This window comes from Pseudorasbora parva, chromosome 6 (assembly GCF_024679245.1).
Source record: "Pseudorasbora parva isolate DD20220531a chromosome 6, ASM2467924v1, whole genome shotgun sequence".
In the NCBI taxonomy this organism is placed as follows: Eukaryota; Metazoa; Chordata; class Actinopteri; order Cypriniformes; family Gobionidae; genus Pseudorasbora; species Pseudorasbora parva.
Window position 1 is genome coordinate 36,712,568 of NC_090177.1, and position 19,987 is coordinate 36,732,554.

Below are 19,987 nucleotides of genomic sequence, written 5' to 3' on the forward strand. Positions count from 1 at the left end.
ACGCAGAATCTCTCTCTGGCCGGTGAGGTTTAGTGTTCCTTTAAAAAAAATGTGTAGTGTCCATGTTAACTATAGTTAACTACGACGCCGGTGAAATACAAAAGCCCGCCAATCCCTGATGACAACGACGAAGAAGAAGATGTATATTCTTCTTCGTTAGTTTTTATTGGCAGTTGGCATTAGCAAACAAGCTGAGTGATGTGCGACATTGCAGACTGCCACACACACACACACACACACACACACACACACACACACACACACACACTCACACACACACACACACACACACACACACACACACACGGTAAAGGAGCTTTTGTTTCATTTTTTTGCCGCTCCAGTCTGAAAGACTGAGAGGAAATGAAACAAAATTATTATTATTATTATTATTATTATTATTATTATTATTATTATTATTATTATTATTTTACTAAAAGATTCGGGGCTTTTGACAAAACATTCGAGGCTTAAGCCCCATTAGCCACCCCCCCGCTCCGCCCCTGTCTATAGGTTCTCAAAATTAACTTTAGATATACAGAAACTGTGTGTGTTATGTACCCTTTAAAGGTGCCCTAGAATGAAAAATATAATTAACCTTGCCATAGTGAAATAATAAGAGTTCAGTACATGGACATCACATACTGTGAGTCTCAAACACCATTGCCTCCTCCTTCTTATGTAAATCTCGTGCATGAAAAAAATAAGTGATTCTCAACAGAATGCCACCAGTGACGCAATCGCTGGGGATCATTAATATGCACGACCCCAACATTTGCAGCTGTCCAAACATGTTCATTGTCAGGCGGAACTGAAGGAGCTGAATCATCAGGTCTGCAGATAAACATGCGACACTCTAGGATAGCAAAAATGGCAGATCATGGACACAAATGTCATGTTCCAGGCTGTGCAGGGGATGTGATGACTTTTCATACCCTTCCCACAGATGAAATATGTCAACAGTCATGGTTGATGTTATAATCGCATACCGCAACAATTTAATTCAAGATTGTTCGTTTGTTCGACCCATTTCAAGCACGCTTTGCTTAGTGCCACAAACTGAAGAAAGTGGCAATTACAACTATATTCCTGCAAGCAGTAAGTAGTGATTTATCCACTTATTGACTGTTTAAACAATTTCTGATTAAATTGAAAGTTTCTTTAAAGAGACCGCATTGTCTAGATAACGCAAGATGCTGGTACAGTAACAATAGGAAACACCAAGTACCATACCAAACTATATATTGTGTCTAATGACAAAGGGTAATATTAGTTTGTATAACAAAATACAACTGTAGATACATATGTGGCTTACATATGTGGGTCAGTTTAAGGGTAAAGTTAGGGACAGGTGTGATGGTGTGGGTAAGTTTAAGGGTAAAGTTAGGGACAGGTGTGGTGGTGTGGGTCAGTTTAAGGGTAAAGTTAGGGACAGGTGTGGTGTGTGGGTAAGTTTAAGGGTAAAGTTAGGGACAGGTGTGGTGTGTGGGTAAGTTTAAGGGTAAAGTTAGGGCCAGGTGTGGTGGTATGGGTCAGTTTAAGGGTAAAGTTAGGGACAGGTGTGGTGGTGTGGGTAAGTTTAAGGGTAAAGTTAGGGACAGGTGTGGTGGTGTGGGTCAGTTTAAGGGTAAAGTTAGGGACAGGTGTGGTGTGTGGGTAAGTTTAAGGGTAAAGTTAGGGACAGGTGTGGTGGTGTGGGTAAGTTTAAGGGTAAAGTTAGAGACAGGTGTGGTGGTGTGGGTATGTTTAAGAGTAAAGTTAGGGACAGGTGTGGTGTGTGGGTAAGTTTAATGGTAAAGTTAGGGTCAGGTGTGGTGGTGTGGGTAAGTTTAAGGGTAAAGTTAGGGACAGGTGTGGTGGTGTGGGTTAGTTTAAGGCTAAAGTTAGGGACAGGTGTGGTGGTGTGGGTAAGTTTAAGGGTAAAGTTAGGGACAGGTGTGGTGGTGTGGGTAAGTTTAAGGGTAAAGTTAGGGACAGGTGTGGTGGTGTGGGTAAGTTTAATGTTAAAGTTAGGGTCAGGTGTGGTGGTGTGGGTTAGTTTAAGGGTAAAGTTAGGGTCAGGTGTGGTGGTGTGGGTTAGTTTAAGGGTAAAGTTAGCGACAGGTGTGGTGGTATGGGTAAGTTTAAGGGTAAAGTTAGGGACTGGTGTGGTGGTGTGGGTAAGTTTAAGGGTAAAGTTAGGGACAAGGTGAGGTGGTGTGGGTCAGTTTAAGGGTAAAGTTAGGGACAGGTGTGGTGGTGTGGGTCAGTTTAAGGGTAAAGTTAGAGACAGGTGTGGGTAAGTTTAAGGGTAAAGTTAGGATCAGGTGTGGTGGTGTGGGAAAGTTTAAGGGTAAAGTTAGGGACAGGTGTGGTGGTATGGGTAAGTTTAAGGGTAAAGTTAGGGACAGGTGTGGTGGTATGGGTAAGTTTAAGGGTAAAGTTAGGGACAGGTGTGGTGGAGTGGGTTAGTTAAAGGGTAAAGTTAGGGACAGGTGTGGTGGTATGGGTAAGTTTAAGGGTAAAGTTAGGGACAGGTGTGGTGGTATGGGTAAGTTTAAGGGTAGAGTTAGGGACAGGTGTGGTGGTATAGGTCAGTTTAAGGGTAAAGTTAGGGACAGGTGTGGTGGTATGGATAAGTTTAAGGGTAAAGTTAGAGACAGGTGTGGTGGTGTGGGTACGTTTAAGGGTAAAGTTAGGATCAGGTGTGGTGGTGTGGGTAAGTTTAAGGGTAAAGTTAGAGACAGGTGTGGTGGTGTGGGTAAGTTTAAGGGTAAAGTTAGGGTCAGGTGTGGTGGTGTGGGTCAGTTTAAGGGTAAAGTTAGGGACAGGTGTGGTGGTGTGGGTAAGTTTAAGGGTAAAGTTAGGGACAGGTGTGGTGGTGTGGGTAAGTTTAAGGGTAAAGTTAGGGACAGGTGTGGTGGTGTGGGTAAGTTTAAGGGTAAAGTTAGGGTCAGGTGTGGTGGTGTGGGTAAGTTTAAGGGTAAAGTTAGGGACAGGTGTGGTGGTGTGGGTTAGTTTAAGGCTAAAATTAGGGACAGGTGTGGTGGTGTGGGTTAGTTAAAGGGTAAAGTTAGGGACAGGTGTGGTGGTGTGGGTAAGTTTAAGGGTAAAGTTAGGGACAGGTGTGGTGGTATGGGTAAGTTTAAGGGTAAAGTTAGGGACAGATGTGGTGGAGTGGGTCAGTGTAAGGGTAAAATTAGGGACAGGTGTGGTGGTGTGGGTAAGTTTAAGGGTAAAGTTAGAGACAGGTGTGGGTAAGTTTAAGGGTAAAGTTAGGATCAGGTGTGGAGGTGTGGGTAAGTTTAAGGGTAAAGTTAGGGACATGTGTGGTGGTATGGGTAAGTTTAAGGGTAAAGTTAGGGACAGGTGTGGTGGTATGGGTAAGTTTAAGGGTAAAGTTAGGGACAGGTGTGGTGGTATGGGTAAGTTTAAGGGTAAAGTTAGGGACAAGGTGTGGTGGTGTGGGTCAGTTTAAGGGTAAAGTTAGGGACAGGTGTGGTGGTGTGGGTAAGTTTAAGGGTAAAATTAGAGACGGGTGTGGGTAAGTTTAAGGGTAAAGTTAGGATCAGGTGTGGTGGTGTGGGTAAGTTTAGGGGTAAAGTTAGCGACAGGTGTGGTGGTACGGGTAAGTTTAAGGGTAAAGTTAGGGACAGGTGTGGTGGTATGGGTAAGTTTAAGGGTAAAGTTAGGGACAGGTGTGGTGGTATAGGTCAGTTTAAGGGTAAAGTTAGGGACAGGTGTGGTGGTGTGGGTAAGTTTAAGGGTAAAGTTAGAGACAGGTTTGGGTAAGTTTAATGGTAAAGTTAGGTTCAGGTGTGGTGGTGTGGGTAAGTTTAGGGGTAAAGTTAGGGACAGGTGTGGTGGTACGGGTAAGTTTAAGGGTAAAGATAGGGACAGGTGTGGTGGTATGGGTAAGTTTAAGGGTAAAGTTAGGGACAGGTGTGGTGGAGTGGGTAAGTTTAAGGGTAAAGTTAGGGACAGGTGTGGTGGTATAGGTCAGTTTAAGGGTAAAGTTAGGGACAGGTGTGGTGGTGTGGGTAAGTTTAAGGGTAAAGTTAGGGACAGGTGTGATGGTGTGGGTAAGTTTAAGGGTAAAGTTAGGGTCAGGTGTGGTGGTGTGGGTAAGTTTAAGGGCAAAGTTAGGGACAGGTGTGTTGGTGTGGATAAGTTTAAGGGTAAAGTTAGAGACAGGTGTGGGTAAGTTTAAGGGTAAAGTTAGGATCAGGTGTGGAGGTGTGGGTAAGTTTAAGGGTAAAGTTAGGGACAGGTGTGGTGGTATGGGTAAGTTTAATGGTAAAGTTAGGGACAGGTGTGGTGGTGTGGGTACGTTTAAGGGTAAAGTTAGGATCAGGTGTGGTGGTGTGGGTAAGTTTAAGGGTAAAGTTAGAGACAGGTGTGGTGGTATAGGTCAGTTTAAGGGTAAAGTTAGGGACAGGTGTGGTGGTGTGGGTAAGTTTAAGGGTAAAGTTAGAGACAGGTGTGGGTAAGTTTAAGGGTAAAGTTAGGATCAGGTGTGGTGGTGTGGGTAAGTTTAGGGGTAAAGTTAGGGACAGGTGTGGTGGTATGGGTAAGTTTAAGGGTAAAGTTAGGGACAGGTGTGGTGGTACGGGTAAGTTTAAGGGTAAAGTTAGGGACAGGTGTGGTGGTATGGGTAAGTTTAAGGGTAAAGTTAGGGACAGGTGTGGTGGTACGGGTAAGTTTAAGGGTAAAGTTAGGGACAGGTGTGGTGGTATGGGTAAGTTCAAGGGTAAAGTTAGGGACAGGTGTGGTGGAGTGGGTAAGTTTAAGGGTAAAGTTAGGGACAGGTGTGGTGGTATAGGTCAGTTTAAGGGTAAAGTTAGGGACAGGTGTGGTGGAGTGGGTAAGTTTAAGGGTAAAGTTAGGGACAGGTGTGGTGGTTAAGGTCAGTTTAAGGGTAAAGTTTGGGACAGGTGTGGTGGTGTGGGTAAGTTTAAGGGTAAAGTTAGGGACAGGTGTGGTGGTATGGGTAAGTTTAAGGGTAAAGTTAGGGACATATGTGGTGGAGTGGGTCAGTGTAAGGGTAAAGTTAGGGACAGGTGTGGTGGTGTGGGTAAGTTTAAGGGTAAAGTTAGAGACAGGTGTGGGTAAGTTTAAGGGTAAAGTTAGGATCAGGTGAGGAGGTGTGGGTAAGTTTAAGGGTAAAGTTAGGGACAGGTGTTGTGGTATGGGTAAGTTTAAGGGTAAAGTTTGGGACAGGTGTGGTGGTATGGGTAAGTTTAAGGGTAAAGTTAGGGACAGGTGTGGTGGTATGGGTAAGTTTAAGGGTAAAGTTAGGGACAAGGTGTGGTGGTGTGGGTCAGTTTAAGGGTAAAGTTAGGGACAGGTCTGTTTTGGTGTGGGTAAATTTAAGGGTAAAGTTAGAGAGGGGTGTGGGTAATTTTAAGGGTAAAGTTAGGATCAGTTGTGGTGGTGTGGGTAAGTTTAGGGGTAAAGTTAGGGACAGGTGTGGTGGTACGGGTAAGTTTAAGGGTAAAGTTAGGGACAGGTGAGGTGGTATGGGTAAGTTTAATGGTAAAGTTAGGGACAGGTGTGTTGGAGTGGGTAAGTTTAAGGGTAAAGTTAGGGACAGGTGTGGTGGTATGGGTAAGTTTAATGGTAAAGTTAGGGACAGGTGTGTTGGAGTGGGTAAGTTTAAGGGTAAAGTTAGGGACAGGTGTGGTGGTATAGGTCAGTTTAAGGGTAAAGTTAGGGACAGGTGTGGTGGTGTGGGTAAGTTTAAGGGTAAAGTTAGGGACAGGTGTGGGTAAGTTTAAGGGTAAAGTTAGGATCAGGTGTGTTGGTGTGGGTAAGTTTAGGGGTAAAGTTAGGGACAGGTGTGGTGGTACGGGTAAGTTTAAGGGTAAAGTTAGGGACAGGTGTGGTGGTATGGGTAAGTTTAAGGGTAAAGTTAGGGACAGGTGTGGTGGTATGGGTAAGTTTAAGGGTAAAGTTAGGGACAGGTGTGGTGGTATAGGTCAGTTTAAGGGTAAAGTTAGGGACAGGTGTGGTGGTGTGGGTAAGTTTAAGGGTAAAGTTAGGGACAGGTGTGATGGTGTGGGTAAGTTTAAGGGTAAAGTTAGGGACAGGTGTGGTGGTGTGGGTAAGTTTAAGGGTAGGGTTAAGTGTAAGGGAAGTGCCAACTGTGTAATTACAGACGTAATTACATGCAGGTATTTTTTTTAATGTAAGTACAATGTAAAAACATGTATGTACACAATAAGTGCATTGTAGCAAATTATTAATTACAATGTTAGTACATAGTAGTTAAGGCCACCTAATATAAAGTGGGTCCACGATGGTCATTTGACAAGGCTATTCATTTTGTAAAATATATATATATTTTTATTTATTTATTTTTTGAGATAGGCCTATGATGTGAGCGAGGCCTATGCATGCTTTTATTTCAGAGTACATCACAGTCACTGCATAGCCTACACAATGACTAACATTATATAAACATACAATATCATTGACGAAAAAAGACGAGTCTAAAATGTAGTTTAAAAAATAAAAACTCAAACAAAAACCACTGGTTTTGGTTTTGTCTGAGGGCAGAGCCGGCCCTAGACCTTTGGGGGCCCTAAGCAAAATTTGGTTGGAGGCCCTTGACCGATTTAAGTAAGGCCTAAAGAAATGCAATGACTACCTTATAACTATACTGTACATATATCTACTATGTTACTTTAAAATGTTGTAGTCTATTAAATTATGTTTTAATTATTCTATGTAGCCTACTGTATGATAATTATCTTTTTTTACGCTGCTGGTCCTGAGTACGTATTTCGTTCTTATGTGGCAACATAAGATACAGAACGTCAATAAAAGACCTTGAGTTCTTGAGTTGAGTTCCATGTTTGATGTCTAACAGGAAAATTATGATACCACTGAGCTGAATGGCAGTGCAGTGCAATGAACACACACGGATGAACTTGCTGAATAAAAAGACTGATAAAGTGATTTTCACTGACCATCAAAGAAACATTTTTAATTGACACCAGAGTTTAAAAGGCAAAAACAGCACACGATAACGGTAAATTGGTCAAGAAATTATTGCGATAAATGATAAGATTTTTCGTTCATTTTCATCTAAAAGAATGATAATGGCATAATAATGCAGGTACACCTTTTTTAAAGATCAATAAACTTTTATCTCTAAAGACTCTGATACGGAAAAATTTTTAAATATCCACAATAAATTAACAAAACAACCAAAAACAAGAAAAGCAATGGACTCTCAGTCTGTTAACAAAAAATACACTTGAATAAATACCAAAAGCAATAAATAAAATTGATGAAAACTGCTTTAGGTACACATTAGGGGTGGCACGGTTCACAAAAGCCACGGTTCGGTTCGTATCACGGATTTAGGGTCACGGTTTTTAAGTTCTGTACGGTTGTTGTTGTTGTTTTTGCTTTTACTTGTTAAGACTCCAGAAATTTACTTCAGCATAATATGATATATAGCTTACTTATCCACAATTCAGGATACAGTATTAACACAATTGTTATATCATGTAATCATGCACAAACTGAACTTGACCATCTCTGAGGAAAGCTAGGTGAGATTTTGATACAGCAAGAGAAAGACATTGATGACATGCTTTCATTTATTTGGCACAAAAAAAGGACAATGTGTATTGCTATCTCTACAGGAACTTATGTGCCTTTTTTAGACACAAATATTGAACTGAAGAATTAACTTGCATTTATCACACGGCCAACTTCAGTGTAGCTTTAAGCCTTGTTTATACTTGACGCGTCCGCACGAGCGCGGCAAAAATTGCGTCAACGAGGAGTGCGCGAGACCCAATTTCGCTTGGCGGTGTGCACGTCAAATTTTGTAACTTTGCGTGCGGCTCCGCAACCGAAGAAGCTCGAGGCGAATCTGGCCGAGCATGACGTCTCATCACGCCTGCACCCAGTCTGCGCTTCGAGTATAATAAACACCTCCCCAAACAGATGAGGCGAGGTGCGTGCGCTCTCTAGGGGGCCCTCTGCAGGCCACGGGGCCCTTTGCAATTGCAAAGGTCGCTTAGTGGCTGGGCCGGCTCTGTCTGAGGGAAAGATTTCAGTAATTTAAATCCAAATTTAAGGCCAAATCTAGGCGGAAATCCCCCAAAATGACCCCACAGCTTAAGATAAACTGAGAAAGTAAGGACTGACCATAATGTCTTCACTTTACTTCTAATCCAGGGTCTAAACTCCGCCTGTGGTTTCCAATCATGACCAGGAAGAAACAAACACACTTGCAGAACTCAATTGGTGGTTTCTGAGTTATTTGGGAAGCTAAACAAGGTTATATTTCCCTCACAACCAGGAAAACTATAGTGACACTGATGATTTGATGCAGTTCCACTCACCACCTGGCGCCTGCAGCTTCCACTGATGACCGGGATTAAACACTCACAGTAGTAATCTAAAAGTAATCAAAAATTAGTCTGATTATATTACCTAATGACATAATTTTAGTCATGAAATTTGTATTCACTAATTTATGGAGTCCCGGACGACATGCAGGAATTTGACTAATTCTAATTTGTTACCTCGATTTTCTAAATCATGCACACAATTTATAAACCAAGCGAACAAATTAGTAAATCGAGCGCATGTACGATTTATCCTACTATTTTTTACCTTTATGTCACGTGTGGCATGTCATGTTTTTGTAGTAATTGACTACAATTTGTAAGTGTAATCTACCCAGCACTAAAGGTAATAAAAATGTATAAAATAGGACATGATCCCAGATAGACATAACCTTTATAACATAACTTTCATAACTTTACTCATGGTTACTTCCTTTTAACTCAGTTTGCCTGGACCGTGTGTGTGTGGGCTGACAGTGGAAGACAGAAGCGCTCATGGATCATTGAATCTTTTAGTATTGAGGAAGAAAACCCTGGTCCATTTCCATATAAACTGGGCAAGGTGAGCAGCATTAGTAATAGTTACTTATTTTGTCATTATATGGAATAATTGTGTACATATGTGTAAAAGTACTGGATTATAATAATCATGTGACCACTTCAGTGTGCATGTTGTTTGTTTTTCAGATTGAAATTGCAAGGTCTTATTTAGTAAGATATCAGCTAACGGGTCAGGGTGTGGATAAAGAGCCTATGGGTCTTCTCAAGATTGATAATGAAGGTTATGTTTTAGTACATAGAAAAGTGGACTATGAAAATAAAGAAGGTATTAAAATTCTCCATGTAAGTACTCCCTGAAAAACACACTACCCTTTGCATAATAACATTTAAATTCAGTTAAATGCACTGCAAAGACTTGTATATTGACATTCACTGGACTCAATTACAGTTGACATTTGAAGCAGTAAACAAGTCAAATAATGAAGTGGATACACGGCTCGGGGTTGAGATCAAAATATTGGACATAAATGATAATGCCCCAAGTTTTCAGAAGTCAATCTATGAAGTGACTGTGGATGAGGCACATGCTCAAGGTAACCCATAATGTTTGCACATCACTCATTTATTTATGAAATTGTAAAATTATATTTTTTCACTAATTAGTTTACACACAACAAGTAATTTCTAATATATATATATATATATATATATATATATATATATATAATTCCATGAAACCATAATTCTCATAACAGAGAAATAGGGAAAATAGGGCAGAAAATTAATTTTTGTTCAATAAATATAATATATTATATATATTTTACAAATACAAAAAATAATAATCTGAAATTACATTACAGATGTAATTACACGAAGGTGTATGTAACTGTACAATCAAAACACTGTAAAATCATGTATGTATAAGTGCATTATTTCAAATTATTCATTTGAATGTTAGTTCATGGAAGTTAAAGACACATAATTTAAAGAGGGACCAAAAATGTATATTAAAATACATTAATAATTTTAAGTGAAATGACCAATAGTTAGGAAACAGATATGATTGGATTCTGTAATACAACCCCTAAGGGTCACTAAGGGCTCACAATAATTATTAATAATTTCTGCATAATTATTGCAAATGTATATGCTTTTGTATTCAACTATAATAATAATAGTAAAGTATACTTAAAGTAAATAAAGGGTGAATAAAGAAGGACTGTTTGAGGTTTTCTTAAATGTTGAATAAATGTTTTAAAAGTGAAGAAATTACATTCATGTAACACTTTTCTTAATATTTGTTTAGGTAAAGATGTACTGACAATACTGGCACATGATGAAGATGATTCAAGTACCAACAATGGAACATTTGTCTTCACAATCAAGTCTGTCATACCAAAGACAGATAATGTTGAATTTTATATTCAGCAGCACCAAGAATCTGGGACAGTTTATTTTAGGGGGTGTTTGGACTACGAGGTATGAACTATTTTCATTCATTGGTAATAATGATTTTTTTTTTGTACCTTTACCTGTTATTCCATTCAGACAGCAGAATGCTTTATAAACATTTCTCTATTCTCACATAATATATCTTCTAAATTAATCTTTTTCAGAAAGCTCAGAAATATACAATACTGGTTGAAGCAAAGGACAAAGGAGAAAAGATACAGCTCTCAAGTACAAATACACTGATAATCAATATTTCGGATGGTAACAACAAACTTCCAGAGATCTCTGGCCAAAAAGTAGGTTTCATATTGAACTGGAAATGTAAATCCTTTTGATATTCTCTTTGTTTAATGGCAAGTTAAGGGGTGGGGTGTGTGTGTGTGTGTGGGGGGGGGGGGCATAAACAACATCTGCAAAGTTACGATGCTCAAAGTTCAAAGCAAAAGGAGATATTTTATTTTTAAAAAATCACTTTTTAAGGACTACAACAAAGAGCTGGTAGGGACGACACAAACTTCCTTCCAGGTTAGTGACATCACTAATCCTTAATAAGGGATAATGTACGCCCAGCCGGTTGTTATTGCAGAATAAACCCAGACAGAGAAGGGGTTTATTATGCGATAACAACCGGCTTGGTGTACATTATCCCGCTTATTACACGACTATTAGTCTTAAATAAATTAGACACAAAATATTGTCTTGAGATTAAATATTTTATTAGCTCTTATGCAAAGCTTCCAAAACACAAAGATGTTGTCACTTCTTGAGTCTCTCCATCATTGTCTGACTCCAGTTTGAACATAAAAGGCTGAACAGTTCTTGTTCTTTGATGTTTAACTGTGGTTCGCATCCAACTTCCAAGGTGCATTTCCACCACCTACTGTAATGGAGTGAGGACCGAAGCTTAGGCAGAGATAAACTACATCTATAATACATACAATAAAAAATAAAGAAATAAAAACCTTTATATATGTAACAGGGTTCTTTGTTCAGGGAAGAAGGAGGCAGGAACCAGCAAACCTTCAACACACTTTAATCCAGAATAAACGAACTGAACCCTGTTAACCCCGACATCCTGGCCAATTTGCCCATTGGCCGCTGTCCATCATGGCCTCCTTATCATCCCCATATACTGATTGGGTTCATCACTTGCTCTCCTCTCAACCAATAAGCTGGTGTGTGGTGAGCGTTCTGGTGCAATATGGCTGCCATCGCATCATCCAGGTTGATGCTGCACATTGTTGGTGCTTGAGGAGATTCCCCCTTCTATGTAAAGTGATTTGAGTGCCTAGAAAAAGCACTATATAAATGTAATAAATTATTATTATTATCGTTAAAAACGCAGGTAGCCATCACAAACCACTGCTGCGCACACAAGTAACAAAAAGTAAACAAAAACAATGTAAACTCCAGGCCTGGTCCTCTCCCATCCTTGGACTGTCGTCGCTCCTTCATTTATGTGCCAAAGGTCCACCGTGGGCAGCAGACCAGTGTGGCACGCTGGTGGTGCTCATTATCACTCATCAACAGCATTGCCAGGTTCTCACAGTCCATTGGCCTTGTCCTGCTTGCCACATACCCCCATCGCCCCTCGTGCGCTCTACCCCCTGCTCTGCATTAGGAGGGACAGAGATGAGAGAGGAGAAAGAAAAAAAAACCTTGGACTCACTGCCACTCAGCTCTTCCTCGCGGTGCCATGTGATAGTACTGGACACACGTGGGTGGCTCTATACTCCAGCGGCCGTTGGTGGCTCCTCTGGTTTAGGGGAAGCCAGCCTAAACCTAATTAGTAATTAGTAAACCTAATTTAGTCCTGAGTTCCCTCCTCATTATGTGAGACAACCTGCAACGTCATGGCAGATGACATCCGACAAGCCCCACTACATATTGCAAGTGAGTGGGTTTGTAAAACTTCCAACTTAGCCAGTTACAATTAGGAAAATAAGTATTTCAACACCCTGCTATTTTGCAAGTTCTCCCACTTAGAAATCATGGAGGGGTCTGAAATTGTCATTTTTTTACTATTTATTTGTATGATACAGCTGCAAATAAGTATTTGAACACCTGAGATAATCAATGTTAATATTTGCTACAGAAGCCTTTGTTTGCAATTACAAAGGTCAAACGTTTCCTGTAGTTTTTCACCAGGTTTGCACACACTGCAGGAGGGATTTTGGCCCACTCCTCCACACAGATCTTCTCTAGATCAGTCAGGTTTCTGGCCTGTGACTGAGAAACACGGAGTTTGAGCTCCCTCCAAAGATTCTCTATTTGGTTTAGGTCTGGAGACTGGCTAGGCCCTGCCAGAACCTTGATATGCTTCAGTCCAGTTGGGTAGTGCACATATTAAACAATATCGTTACCATGGTGATAAAAGCATCACATTTTACATGAAGCTTCTTTAGGACCTCCTGAATGATTTCAGCCTAGGAGCCCAGCTGAAATATTGAAATTGTGTTTTAATAAAACTTTCAGGGTAGCGGCTTTTTAAGGCCACTGAATAAGCTTCCCTTGTTAATTTGTGCTCAGGCCTTTAGATCTTCAAATAGAGTACCAAGACACCTTCACCTAAAAAAAAAAAAAAACATCAAAAAGCCCTGTATAACAGGCAGAATTATTAAAAAAGGCAGCAAAAATGTTTAAAGTTGCCGTACAGAACTTTTTGCGTTGTAGCGGTTAATAAAACAGAACTGCATGTGTCTTGCTGAAGAATATAGCATCCGGAGCTACTCCTCTCTGTTTATGTCTATGCCGAGTCACGCTGGCACTTTGCTCCTCCGCTGCGGCTCCTACCAGACAGGTCTGAAATAGTCCCAATATAAACACTTATTATAAGTGTACCATAATGATTCAGAGTAAGACAAAAACGCAGTTTGGAAAATGGATTGATGTTGTACATTCTCATTATATGGTTTTTGTAAATCTTGAACAAAAAAAAATTACGGACAGCAGCTTTAAATGTTAAGAGATCTTGGTTTTCTCTTTTTTTTTTTCTATTCAACTAGGTAATTCATAATGCTATCTACTTAGTTCATAGTTTGGTCATTCATTTTAATTTTAGGCTGCATCACATCACATCACATTAAATCTTATTTGTGTGTGACCGTATGTAACTACAAACCCGATTCTAAAAAAGTTGGGAGACTACAAATTGTGAATAAAAACAGAATGCAGTGATGCAGTGAAGTTTCAAATTTCAATATTTTATTCAGAATACAACACAGATGACAAATCAACTGTTTAAACTGATAAAATGTATCCTTTTAAGGGAAAAATAAGTTGATTGTAAATTTCATGGCATCAATACTCAAAAAAATTGGGGCAAGGCCATGTTTACTACTGTGTGGCATTTCTTCTCCTTTTTATAACAGTCAGCAAACGTCTGGGGACTGAGGAGACAAGTTGCTCAAGTTTAGGAATAGGAATGTTGTCCCATTGTGGTCTAATACAAGTTTCTAGTTGCTCAACTGTCTTAGGTCTTCTTTGTCACATCTTCCACTTTATGATGCGCCAAATGTTTTCTATGGCTGAAAGATCTGGACTGCAGGTTGGCCATTTCAGTAACCGGATCCCTCTTCGACGCAGCCATGATGTTGTAATTGATGCAGTATGTGGTCTGGCATTGTCATGTTGGAAAATGCTAGGTCTTCCCTGAAAGAAATGAGAAAACGCAGAGAAAACACATGCACTTCTGGATCATATTTACGTAGATATGGCTTCTTTTTTGAACTATAGAGTTTAAGCTGGCAACTATGAATGGCACGGTGGATTGTGTTCATCACCAATGTTTTCTGGAAATATTCTTGAGCGATGTTGTGATTTCCATTACAGTCGTATTCCTGTATGTGATGCAGTGCCGTCTGAGGGCCCAAAGATTACAGGCATCCAGTATGGTTCTTTGGCCTTTACCTATATGCGCAGAGATTGTTCCAGATTCTCTGAATCTTTGAATGATATTATGCACTGTATATGATGATAACTTCAAACTCTTTGCAATTTTTCTCTGAAAAACTCCTTTCCGATATTGCTCCACTATTTTTCGCCGCAGAATTGGGGGGAATTGGTGATCCTCTGCCCATCTTGACTTCTGAGAGACACTGCCCACTCTGAGAGGCTCTTTTTATACCCAATCATGTTGCTAATTGACCTAATAGGGTCAACCTAATACCTGTTGTTTATATGTACATTTAACTTTCCTGGCCTCTTATTGCTACCTGTCCCAACTTTTTTGGAATGTGTAGCTCCCATGAAATCCAAAATGATCCATATGTCTCTGTAGTAAAGTTTGTTGTGTTAGGAAGGAAGAAGACAGAAGACTGATATGTTATCTATATTCTATTGTGAATACAATATTAGTTTATGATAGTTGTATATTATTTCATTCCTTTTTTATTTACAATTTGTACAGTGTCCCAACTTTTTTGGAATCAGGTTTGTAGATGTACTTTCAGTTATTTTGGTTTCCTATTCTTGCAGATCGGAATGTCTTGATTCCTTCTTTCTTTTATGCTTACATAACATTAGTTTCTGAAACGTCAACATGGAGCTGAACTGGTCTCTATGTATTATTTGCCAGAAAGACACCTCTGAACCCCTAAGACAGGGCTATTCAAATCTTACCCTGGAGGGCCAATGCGGTGCAGAGTTTAGCTCCAACCCTAATCAAACACACCTGAACGTGCTAATCAATGTCTTCAGGATCATTAGAAAATAACAGGTGGATGTGTTTGATTAGGGTTGGAGCTAAACTCTGCACCGCATTGGCCCTCCAGGGTAAGATTTGAATAGCCCTGCCCTAAGATGTCCCTCACAGACACCTGGGACAAGTGATGATAAATCTGATGCCTAGAGATCATTTCTTGCTAATATTGAACAATTCAGGGCAATTGAAAATCTTCCAACTAAACTCTATTTTGGGAATTACAAAACTGCTAGCAATTTTGCTTCACACTCTGCTTCTTGGCACAAATTTTGACACCTTAAGTTTTACAATTCAAAGTGTATGAAAGTTAGAAAGACGAACATATGGAATTATGTTGAATCTGGAGGGTGAAAGCCAATTAAACCCAACGACTTGATGTTCAAATGTGCTTGCTCTGTGAGGGTGGCTTAGAGCAAGGTGCTCTCCACCCCCCCCCCCCCCCAGTAGAAAATTGTATTTAAGAGATATTGTATCTCCACAATATCATCGTCCATCGGTCCATTGGTCAACTGCCAATTTAGGGGACAACCCTACTCCTAGGCCAAAATTACACTATAGATCCTAAGGAAATACCATGCAAAATTTGGTGCTTTTATCACCTCGGTAACAGTATTTTCACTATGCCACTGGACTATTACAGAGCCACTCCTTGGTTATCCTGGCTGTGTGCTTCGGGTCATTGTCATGTTGGTAGACCCAGCCTCAACCCATCTTCAATGCTTTAACTGAGTGAAGGAGGTTGTTCCCCACAATTTAGCAATACATGGTCCCGGTCATCCTCTCGTTAATACAGTGCAGTCGCCCTGTCCCATGTGCAGAAAAACACCCCCAAAGCATGCTACCACCTCATGCTTCACAGTAGGGATGGTGATCTTGGGATGGTACTCTTCATTCTTCTTCCTCCAAACACGTTTAGTGGAATTATGACCAAAAAATATTTTGGTCTCATCTGACCACATGACTTTCTCCCATGACTCCTTTGGATCATCCAAATGGATCATCCAAGACGGACCTGGACATGTGCTGGTTTAAGCAGGGGAACCTTCCGTGCCATGCATGATTTCAAACCCTAACGTCTTAGTGTATTACCATCAGTAACCTTGGAAACTGTGGTCCCAGCTCTTTTCCGGTTATTGACCAGCACCTCCCGTGTAGTTCAGGGCTGATTTCTCAGCTTTCTCAGGATCATTAAGACCCCACAGGGTGATATCTTGCATGGAGCCCTCATGTTTATCTTCTTCCATTTTCGAATGATTGCGCCAACAGTGGACCTTTTTTCACCAAGCTGCTTGGCAATTTCCATGTAGCCCTTTGCAGCCTTGTGGATGTGTAAAATTTTGTCTCTAGGGTCTTTGAACAGATCTTTGGTCTTGGCCATGTTAGTAGTTGGATTCTTGTAGATTGTATGGGGTGGACAGGTGTCTTATGCAGCTAACGACCTCAAACAGATGCATCTAATGTAGGATAATAAATGGAGTGGAGGTGGACATTTTAAAGGCAGACTAACAGGTCTTTGAGCGTCAGAATTCTAGCTGATAGACAGGTGTTCAAATACTTATTTGCAGCTGTATCATACAAATAAATACTTTAGTTAAAAATCATATATTTTGATTTCTGGATTTATTTATTCGTTTTATTATGTCTCTCACAGTGGCGATTCGATGACAATTTCAGACTCCATGATTTCCAAGTGGGAGAACTTGCAAAATGTTACGAAATGTAGGTCAAACTCACGAAGGCAAAGGCGAACTTGGAACAGGAAACTTTTAATTGAAATACCACAGGAACATCCAGACACAACACTTTACATGAACGATGATGGATCAACACTGAGGGGAAACAGAACTAAATACACAGGGCTAAACGAGGTAATTAAAAGGACACAGGTGATAGACATAACTCATTACGAAGACTGGGGAGAAACTAGGTCACGGGGGCTGAACTCAAAACACAACTGAACACAAGAAACAGGGCATACATGTAATATTACACCCCCTCCGAATAGGCGCTCCTCGCTCGTAACAGTTACATCAGAGGAGGGTGGGAGGGGGCTCAGGAGGAGGGCATGAACACGAACGGGCAGTCACAGAAAGTCCAAAACAAACACCAGTCCAACTGAACGGGGAAGTCCATGGGGGCGTAGAAGGAGCCAGTGGGGAGCCTGGAGCAGGAGCCTGATGGTCCAGAGACCAGCCACGATGAGGCCCTAGGGCGGAGTCGGAGTCGGGAGAAACAATGGGGTCGACGACATGGTGGGAGACACCCTGGGGACGACCGATGGGGAAGCAGCCATGATGGAGACCCTGGAGGAGCAGCTGGGTCGATGAGCCCACACGAGACCAGAGGCCCAGGAGACAGAGTTGGAGCCACGGCGACGAGCGTCTGAGGTGGAGCTGGACAACCGCAGGACAGAGGCTGAGCCGGTGGGACCGAGGATGAAGGCGGAGCAGAAGGTAAGGAGGAGCCAGATGAAGCCGAAGGTGGAGGAAGGACGACGACTGACCAAGGCGGAGCCGGAGAGACAAGGAAGCCCGGAGAAGCCGTTTGGCCGAGGGTGTCTGGTGGAACCGAGGGAGGGAGGAGCCAGGGTGTAGCCTATGTGTCGACGGGCCACGGTGGAGAGTAGGGGGAGGAGACAGCAGTGACGACGGGATCCTCTGGGCAAGACGGCACTGCTGGACAGACACCTTGAGGCGACTCCACACTGCTTGTGGGAGGAGCAGAGGGGATGACGGACAGCAGAGGAAGAGGGAGGGTGGGTGGGAGCTCTGAGGGCACAGGAGAACCTTGGAACACTGAAGAAACAGGGGTTACCGGAGAGACAGGGGTTATGGGAGAAAGTTCTGAATACCAGTCAATTAAATCTGCCTCGAAGATGTCACGCAGTTCCTCGGGATTGCCGCCAGAGGTCCTCATCACATCCACTGCGGTGGGCTGATGGGTGGAGCTCCTGTCCCAACCCTCAAGCTCCACGAGGACTCCCGCCATGACAGATGATGTAGCCGGCTCACGCACCTGGTCAGACCCTTGCTGTGGTCCGGGCTCCAGGGCGATGAATCCTCTCAACCTCTGCCTGGGTTCGGGCTCGTCAATTGTGGCAGGCCAGTCTACACGGTCTGCGGTGGGCTCAGGCACTTCCTTCAAGCCGGTCGTGGTTGGTGGTGGATGGCTGGTCTCTGGCGGTGGTGGAGTGGGACTGGTACCGCAGTCCTCTTCAGCGGGGCCGATGGTAAAATGTGAGCGGTCATGTACCAGTACACACTCCACGAATGCGGCGAAGTCTTCCTTTGGACCGCCCGCTAGAATGTGTGACTTCGACCCGCAGAAGCAGGACAGGCACGCGCGCTGGAGGAAGTCCCGGGTGTGTGCCACCAGCGGGCAGTCTCCCTGCTCCAGGCAGAGAAGCTGGACATCGGGGAGGGCCATGGGAAGATGGGGAAACTCAAAACAAACACAAAGAAAACGCCGCAAAAAAAGCTGTTTGGGTCCATTGTTCTGTTACGAAATGGGTGTGTTGGTCAAACTCACGAAGGCAAAGGCGAACTTAGAACAGGAAACTTTTAATTGAAATACCACAGGAACATCCAGACACACCACTTTACATGAACAACGACGGACCAACACTGAGGGGAAACTGAGAACTAAATACAGGGGGGGGGGGGGGGGGTTGAACCCAAACACAACTGAACACAAGAGACAGGGCATACATGTAACACAAAATAGCAGGGTGTTCAAATACTCTTTTTCCTCACTGTGAATGTAATTATTGCTGCATCTCTATACACATAATCAATAATAGATTTAATCAGTGCAACATATATCTCCCTCAGTGATTGCCTGTTTTCCATCTCCTCCTTATAAAATGGTGCACTCAATGCATCATCCACTTCCTCTCTTTTTTCCAAGACTCCAAGATATGCCTTCCATGTCTTTCCCTTCCTTTTCCCCAATCCCCTAATAGCTTATCAGAAATATGTATTGCTATAAAAGCTTTTGCCATCATTTCTGCCTTCTCCTTATCAGTCACTGCCTTCTCATCCCCAATAATCAGTACAGGGTAGTCCCATTCCCTCCTTACTCTACCCATCTTCCTTATCATTCCCCATAGTTATCATACAGGTGTCATTCTTTCTATTGAGCTGCAGAATTGATGTCAATAATTCCTCTTAGCCTATTGTATGGTCTTTCATACTAATGCTTGCACTTTTTTATATTGTTACAAATGCTCATAAGTATTACATAAGAGTCTGCCTTAATTGCCCTGAAAGCCCCTTCCAACCTCCTACTACTTCTCTGCATTCTTGCTGTCCACGATGGGACTGCTTGCTTTCTTATTTTCCAAGAACTCTTAGGAATTGTTTCATCTGCCACCCCTCTAATAATTTCCTGTAAATTACTATAATCTTTTTCAATATCCATATCTCTAACCCCTCAATCCAGTCTTTCCTCACATAACTCCTTGAATTTTGTCCAATGAGCCTTTCCAAACATCCATCTCTCCCTCCCTCTTAATAATAATAATAATAATAAAAATAAAATAAAATAATAATAATAATAATAATAATAATAATAATAATAATTAATTACATTTATATAGCGCTTTTCTAGACACCCAAAGCGCTTTACATATAGAAGGGGGAATCTCCTCAACCACCACCAATGTGCAGCATCCACCTGGATGATGCGACGGTAGCCATATTGCACCAGAACTCCCATCACGCACAGGACAGGAGACAGAGTGATTAGGCCAATCATTTTATGGGGAGCTAACAGTCTCTTCAGACTGTTCTTCCACCTTTATTCTGATTGAGCACAAGGAAAATTATCACTCCCAGCTGTTGACTCCATATCAATCCTTGTACCTCTATCATCATTAATACACACTAGTCCTTTCAAATTCAACAACTCCTTTATTACCCAACCATTTCCATCCATCTTCTTCCCACCCCAAAGAGAACTATGTGCATTAAAATCCCCACACCAC

The 19,987-nt window shown here is 41.8% G+C and overlaps 1 protein-coding gene across 3 annotated transcripts in view; it reads left to right on the top strand.

The window, feature by feature from the left end:
* Window positions 1-19,987, top strand: part of LOC137078957 (cadherin-like protein 26) — a 41,076-nt gene that overhangs the window by 5,181 nt on the left and 15,908 nt on the right. For all 3 annotated transcript variants that reach the window (XM_067446817.1, XM_067446815.1, XM_067446816.1), the window contains exons 2-6: window positions 8,794-8,910; window positions 9,036-9,191; window positions 9,298-9,442; window positions 10,156-10,328; window positions 10,466-10,597. In XM_067446817.1, coding sequence (XP_067302918.1) covers window positions 8,794-8,910; window positions 9,036-9,191; window positions 9,298-9,442; window positions 10,156-10,328; window positions 10,466-10,597 — 723 coding nt within the window. The remainder of the gene's footprint in view (window positions 1-8,793; window positions 8,911-9,035; window positions 9,192-9,297; window positions 9,443-10,155; window positions 10,329-10,465; window positions 10,598-19,987) is intronic.